A 7,592-nucleotide genomic window follows, 5' to 3' on the forward strand; every position below is an offset into this window, starting at 1 on the left:
AGTTCTCATTTTTTTGCCTCCCTACTGCCTGTGTCCCAGGGAGTGTTTTCCCCTGGCATGTGTCCTTTTTCTGCCATCAGCAGATGATGTACCACATACACCAGCTCATCTGTGCTTATTTCATTTAATCTTGAGGGTTTGTGTGATAGAAAACTTAAGCATCTCAAAGTCAGATTTGCCTAAATTTCCAGTACTGTCCTCTGACAGAGTAATGTTTGAGCACAAAAAATATCAGGTTGTGAGTAATCACAGGATCTTAGAATGTGTTGGGTTGGAAGGAACCTTAAAAATCATCCCATCCCTCCTGCCATGGGCAGGGACACCTTCCACTTGTTCCAAGCCCCATCCAGCCTGGTCTTGAACACTTCCAGGGATGGAGCAGCCCCAGCTTCTGTGAGCACCCTGTGCCAGGGCCTCAGCACCCTCACAGAAAATATAATACCTCCTGTTTAAATGCTCGATGGTGACAGCACCCAGTTGTTGTGCTGCAGGATTTTGAAATACCTTAACTGCAAAAGAATATGAAAAATGTCCAAACCTGCTTGCTTGTGTTCTGGATGCCATTTTGTAAGGATGGAATTGCATGCTCCAGGACCTGGTCACTGTGAGCAATCTGTGGAGCTCCAGCTGTGTCCTGCAATACAGCTGTGTCTGCTGCTAAACCTCCTCATCCAGCTGCTCTGGCGATGCTGGAGCTGCATTTTGGAGCATTCCCCACTCCCTGCCCTGGGATTTCTGCAGGAAATCCGTAAAAGACTGGTCCCTGTTTTGTGGAGTCAGCACCCAGGATCCCAAAACAGGCACCAAGGTCTCTTGTCCTGTGGCTTCCATGCAGCCCACAGGATCCAGTCATGTGTGCTCATGATCACAGGTCTGGTGCTGAATGCTTAAAAATACTAAAAGGTTATTATATAGTGTATATCAGTGGAGGATGTAATTGGATGTGAATGGTGCATGAAGAGAGGAGAGCTCAGTAATACAACAGCAGTTTTTGCATTCAAGCCCATCTGTAAGGCAAGGCTAATATGTGTAATAGTAATGAGTAATGTAACTCATTGACTCAAGGCAAACACGCCGATGACTCAGAGTTTTTGGAGATTAGATGATAAGGACTAAGAGGCTGGATTAATTTTGTTTCTCTTAGTGTTGGTGACTTCTTTTTTTTTCCTGACAGATTGCAGTTTTTCCTGAATTTACTCTTTGTTCAGAATGATTTGACAAGTGGCATCTCTCAAAGCTGTTTGGCTGGTGGGGTGTTCAAGCTGTTCTTGAGGACTTGTGCAGTGTGTGAAATTAAAGCTGTTTTGTTTAGCTTGTCATGAGCACGTTCTCTGGCTGGATGAAGAGTACTCTCAGAAACAAGTTGTGGGTGTAAACAGATTAAACTCACCTTTGTGGACTGGATATTCCACGATCTTGTGGTAAAATTTTGCTATTTTAGCGGCTGTCTCCGATGCTAAATTTTTTTGCTGGAAAGGTTGAATTAAAATATACAAAGTGGGTGGAAAACACTGTAAGAGTTAAGTGCTTTACAAATGTAAAAATGCACTCGTTGAAAATGGTCTTAGGCAGTTGTTTTGTTCTAACCAGCACCTCCCATGGACAGGGGAGGTTATATAACAAGCAGAAAGCTTTTATTTTTTCTTTTCTGTTTTTTTGTTTTGTTTTGGGTTGGTTTGTTTGTTTGTTTGTTTTTTGTTTTTTGTGGGTTTTTTTGTGGGGTTTTGTTTTTTTGTTTTTTGTTTGGGTTTTTTTGTTGTTGTTGTTGTTTTGGTTTTTGTTTGTTGTTGTTGTTTGGTTTTTGTTTGTTGTTGTTGTTTTGGTTTGGTTTTTGGTGTTTTCTTAGTATTTCTGAGATGGTTGGATTGAGTAGCAAGAGAGGTTTATTCTGTATTTCAAGGCCTCATCTGAAAAATGGTTTCCTGCTCATGGAATTATTAAACAGTGGTAAAACCAGGAATCTTTCCCTTTCTCAAAACTTATGAAATAACAAAACTAAATTGTCAAATCTTTGAATGGGAAAGTAGTTTATTGTGGCTAGCCCCAAACGTTCTCATTCATTTATCAACAACTGAAACTGGAAAACGCTTTGATCAAGCATTTGGCATTTGAACTTGTGAAAAAAGAAAAAAAAAAGAAAAAAACAACACAAAAAAAAGGAATTTTCAGACTGAGCAAATACAAGGTAGGTTGAAATCTTCCGTAGAGCCCTAGCAACAACACAAACCCCAGCTCACACTTGCCTTGCTGCTGCAAGAGACCCACCCACCGTGCTGCGGTCGGAGATGCTCACCCATCTTACCTAACCCAGGCACGGGGAAAACAAGGATTTCAAGTAGGTCATCGGTGCCAATTTCCTCAACACATCACTCGAGCCCCTTGGCTGCTCCTGCTGAGGAGCTCGTGCGGGTGCTGCCGTGAGCAGAGCCCTCCCTGCTGCCTGGCCTCCGAGGCCCACACTGTGCCAGATATCCCCTTCCAGTCCCTGCCTTTAGCAATTTGGTTTTCTCCCCCCAGCTATCGACCTGTTGTACTGGCGTGACATCAAGCAGACGGGCATCGTGTTCGGCAGCCTGCTGCTGCTGCTCTTCTCCCTGACCCAGTTCAGCGTTGTCAGCGTCGTGGCCTACCTGGCCCTGGCCGGCCTCTCGGCCACCATCAGCTTCAGAATCTACAAATCCGTCCTACAGGCCGTGCAGAAGACGGACGAGGGACACCCCTTCAAGTGAGTGCCTTTGTCGTGGTGCCCGAGCAATGCTTTTTGTGGAATTCTCACTTGTAAAGCGGGAAATAATCAGTGCTTTCACAGCGTATTGTGTAGGCTGGATGGTAGGAGAAAGGTTTTTTACAGAAAGGGTAATAAAGTATTGGAATGGTCTACCTGGGGAGGTGGTGGAGTCACCATCCCTGGATGTGTTTAAGGAAAGACTGGATGTGGCACTTGGTGCCATGGTTAATTGAGGTGTTAGGGTTGGGTTGGACTCAATGATCCTGGAGGTCTTTTCCAACCCAAAGATTCTGTGATTCTGTTGGCTTAGATCCTGGAGAGAGAAGGCAAAGCAGCACACCACAAAAATCATCATCTTCCAAGTCATGGGATTTTTTTTTTTTTTTCTCAAAAAGATACAGGAAATTTTAAGCAGAGGAAAGGAGTTTCTTTAGAGCTAGTGATAATACAGCACACCTGCAAGAGGAAAGAGTGTTGTTCCTGAGCACAAGCTATTGGTCATAGAAACAAACTATCTATATTTTTTCTGCAGCAACCTGATATCAAAGTGATGGTGCCAGTGCCAATGTACTCCCCACTCTCCACAGGCTCGGGGGGGTTTGCTCCACGAGAACAGTGAGCCCTTCTCCTCTGCTGTGCCCACCAGTTGGTAAACCAGGTCATGGAACTGGTGTGGTTTACAAACACACACACTAACACAGAATCTTGTTGGGGTGCTGCTCCTTCTGCTCCACTTGGGTCACCTCTGAGCAGCGACTCAGGATGGGGCGTGTAGCTCAGAGAACAGCACAGAAATCTGTGGGGGAGACTCCCAGGTCAGACTGGTATCTCCTTTTGGGTGAAAAAAAGAGAGAAATCCCATCAAGACCAGGCTCTGAGTGGGCAGAGGGCGAGGCTGGAGGCAAACAGCCCCAGCTCAGCCATCAGCCAGAGAGATGGGTCATGCAGGGTGAAGGGGGTGTGCTGGTGGCCCTGTGCCTGCAGGGAGGGGAACACCTTGCACCCTCCATCTCCAGCACAAAGAAATGAGGTCTGGGAAGGAGGGAGTGATGGGGTGGATGGATATGAGCCTGAACACCAGGGGAAACTTCCCAGGTTTGTAACGAGACCTGTGTTTCTGGCAGAGCCTACTTGGAGATGGAGATGAATCTTTCACAGGACCAGATCCAGAAATACACAGATTGTCTCCAGCTATACGTCAACAGCACAGTCAAAGAGCTGAGGAGACTCTTTCTCGTTCAGGACCTTGTGGATTCTTTAAAAGTAGGATTGCTTTAAATATTTTTAACCCCTCTCTAGAGGATCAATCTACATTTCAAAGAGCTGCTTCCCATGTTGACAGGGTTGTCATGAAACCTAGTTTTGTGTAGCTCTAAATATGAAAGCTGCTCTGCTTTTTGATTTAAAAACTGTTTCCAGCACTTTAGAGGGTTGGCATTTGAATTTATTGATAGGTAATAGAAGATGTATAAATTTGCAGAACCAGCTTAGCTCCACCTCAGTTCTAGAAGCATCTCACCATTATGCTTTCTATTGCTTTGCTATAAAATAATGTTCCCTTCCTGTTAATTTGGATTTCCTCTGGTGGCATTTTCTGCTATGGAAGAAGATCTTCTTACACTCCCTGCTGAAATAATTATTGATTTTTAGCCTTACATTCAAGCAGGTGTCCTTTGGAGCAAAGGGAAGATTATTAAGAGAGCAGACATAGGTTAGGCTCCTAAATTAGTAAAGAATTTTAGGAAAATGTACCCATTTTCCAGGCTCAAGTGTTATCAGTCCCTGGGATTATCACTTCAGGGCTCTGTTTAACCTGCTTGGGATGACCCCTGCCATCATAAAAAATTGGATGCAGAAATCTGCCTGTGCCATTCTCAATGCAGAGTCCTGCATGGATGCAGTTTAAGCCTTAAATAGACATGAAAGCTGAGCTGAGAGGGCAAAAAGCAGAACGGAGAATGGGGTTTATACACCTGGAAAAACTACCTCGTTCCTAATGTGCCTTAACCACTGCCTTCCACATTAAAAAAGGCTAATGTGCTGTTATGTTAGCTAGTTAAGCAAACTGCCTTCTTATGCTGGCACTGGAGGTGATGTAATGATCCATCTTTAATTTAGTTTGCAGTACTAATGTGGCTGCTGACTTACGTGGGAGCCCTCTTCAATGGCCTGACTCTTCTGATAATGGGTAAAAACCAACGTTTCTTTTAAAAATCTATTTTTAACTTGAACTTCCTCCAGATTTCAACATAGACAAAACAGCCTATCCCTGGCATGCCTTCCCCTCAGTTAAACCACCACCATTTATTTCCCTTCTGAGTAAATATTCGTTGTTCTACTATACTGTCCCTCCTGCTGGAGCTGCTTTGCAGTTTATGGTTTTGCAGCTCCCAGTCCCAGAGCAATGGGGGAATTCCATATTTGGGAGGCTCGAGCAAAGTGCATTTTTAATACAAAGCTCCCTAGTGGATCAGCTGACCAAGTGGCACGGTAACGTGTTTGCCACCAAAGTAGGTCTCTCCCCTGGAGGAATCTGATCTGCAGGAACGTAACACTGTGCTCTTTTCTCCTCAGCTGTGGTGTCCATGTTTACTCTCCCCGTTGTATATGACAAGTACCAGGTAGGTCTGCCTGCAAGACACATTTGGGGTGGCTGGGTGGCTCTGCCTGGTTGTGGCCTCATTGCCTGGGTCTCCTCTTGCTCTCTGCAGGCACAGATTGATCAGTACTTGGGGCTGGTGCGGACCCACATAAACACCATCGTGGCTAAGTGAGTTCAGCAGCCGCCTGCAGGAGGCTGTGGTGCCCTCGGGGGTGCCTGGGACCTGGCTGGGCTTGGGGACACCGTGTGCCATCAGGGTGTCCTCCCCAGATCCTGGAATGGGGGAGGCTGAGGGAGGGCAGAGCCCTGGAGAAGCGCAGACCCTCCCAGCTGGGTGCAGACTGAGGCTCTCCATCCTTCTCTCCCCTCTCCTGCCACCCGGGGGAACAGTGGACACAGCAGCCCAGTCATGGACTGGTGTCCACACTGGTGCCAGGCCAGGACAAACAGCAGTGAGTGAGTTCTCTTCCCCACTGACCACTCCAAGCCTGGGGTTTTTTTGCTTTCAGGGAGTTAATACCATTAATGAACAATTAGGACCCCACCCTGTTACAGAAAGCACATACTGGAGGCACCATGATCTTCAGTGTTTTAAGCCCCCATTAAAGAGGTGAAATTCTGAAATTTTGTACTGAAAATTCGTCTTTTAAGCTCCATTCTTGGCTTTCTATAGACTATAGACCATGGAGAAATAATACTGAGGAGAGAATATCACTGAACATATCCCAAGATTACAGGAACCACCAAAAACCAGGCCTGTAAGAATACCTAGATGGGCATCACCTCTGTTTCTCATGGCACTTTAATTCACCTGTTGAAACAACACACTGACCATGGACTAGAGATTATCCCTAGATAAAAGTCCAAGTGGGAAACCACAGGAATGGAATAACTGCCTCACCATATAATCATTTTTCTTCTTTTTTTTTTTAGGATTCAAGCTAAAATCCCAGGTGCTAAGAGAAAGGCAGAGTAAAGCAGACATCAAGAATTCATTGACTACAGTAGTGCATAATGGGGAAATCTGGAGTGAAAAACAGCTCTGTTCTTACACTTTACTGCAAATTTATCATTCTTTTTTTTTTTCTCGACACCATAATCTTAGAAACATGAAACTCAGAAGCAGTGCTTTTCCCCTGCTGCTTCTGCACTTAGAATATTTGCAATCACTTGTGTCAAGCACTAAAGTATAGTAAAGAGAAAAGTGTACTAGATGTGGTTTTTTGTGTTGCTTATAAAGTGCATGATGGTGAGAGCCTAAATAATATTGACCTCTTTATTTATTTTTATTTTTATTTTAGTGTTTTTCCTTCTTCTATTGGCATTGCTTCTATAACTTTTAATGTTACATGTGGCTAGGGGCTTTCCTGCTTAGCGCACTTGATGCAATAGTTAAAATTGCTTCTACGTCACTGGGTTGCTGGTTGGATTCATCTTTATTAACTATATAGAATTGTAGACTGATGTTTTAGTGTTTTCCAGCACAAATAAAATAAACAGTAATCGGTACTTATGGTAATCAGTTTTGTATAACTCAAAAGAAAAAAAAAAGGAAAAAAAGAAAACGAAACCCAGTACTTTTGTCGTAAAGGATTGACAGGCTGATTTACATGTATGGTAACTGGAAAGTTCCAGCATGTTCAATTTATTACGATTTGTATTACATTCTCTGTAGTTCCTAATGGACTTAATTATGGACTCTGAATATTTGCACTTATGTACTTGATACCGAATGCAGAAATAAATGTTACTAAATGTACAAAGTTCTCTGTCTTGTCACCACTGGGATTACCTTGACATTTGGAAACTGGGCACATACTGTGCAAAAAGAAGCATTTTCCCTTTTCTCTCTCCTCTGGACATCTGCACACACTTTGTCCTTACACCATGGTGCAGTCCAACAAGTAGTACCTAACTAAGAGTAAGAAGCTCATCTAATATTCTTATATCTTTATGATCTTTCTCAGAACAAAAGGAAAATCTCTGCACATAGTTTATTTTTGTTGGTGGTGTAGCAAATAGCAGGTCCATGAACAAGTGTCTGTTCCTCTGCTCACTGTGCAAACCACGAGCAGCACAGTATGGAGGTGTCAGCACAGCACAAAGAGCTTTTCAGTTTCCATGTCACCAATTGCTCTCTTACCCAAAGCCCTTCTCTGAAATCTGCTTTAAACAGAATCAATATCAAATCCAGAGGCTGGGAGCTGAAACAAGTGTTTACTCTGGTTCAAAGGTGAAGGTTTTTAAAAATTGGAATTTAGT

The 7,592-nt window shown here is 43.8% G+C and overlaps 1 protein-coding gene across 2 annotated transcripts in view; it reads left to right on the forward strand.

The window, feature by feature from the left end:
• Positions 1–7,093, forward strand: part of RTN1 (reticulon 1) — a 113,732-nt gene extending 106,639 nt beyond the window's left edge. For both annotated transcript variants that reach the window (XM_063399580.1, XM_063399581.1), the window contains 6 exons: positions 2,518–2,725; positions 3,853–3,991; positions 4,847–4,916; positions 5,303–5,349; positions 5,440–5,498; positions 6,264–7,093. In XM_063399580.1, coding sequence (XP_063255650.1) covers positions 2,518–2,725; positions 3,853–3,991; positions 4,847–4,916; positions 5,303–5,349; positions 5,440–5,498; positions 6,264–6,306 — 566 coding nt within the window. In that variant the 3' untranslated portion in view covers positions 6,307–7,093. The remainder of the gene's footprint in view (positions 1–2,517; positions 2,726–3,852; positions 3,992–4,846; positions 4,917–5,302; positions 5,350–5,439; positions 5,499–6,263) is intronic.
• Positions 7,094–7,592: the final 499 nt, after the last annotated feature.

Source organism: Prinia subflava, chromosome 5 (genome assembly GCF_021018805.1).
Source record: "Prinia subflava isolate CZ2003 ecotype Zambia chromosome 5, Cam_Psub_1.2, whole genome shotgun sequence".
Lineage (NCBI taxonomy): Eukaryota > Metazoa > Chordata > Aves > Passeriformes > Cisticolidae > Prinia > Prinia subflava.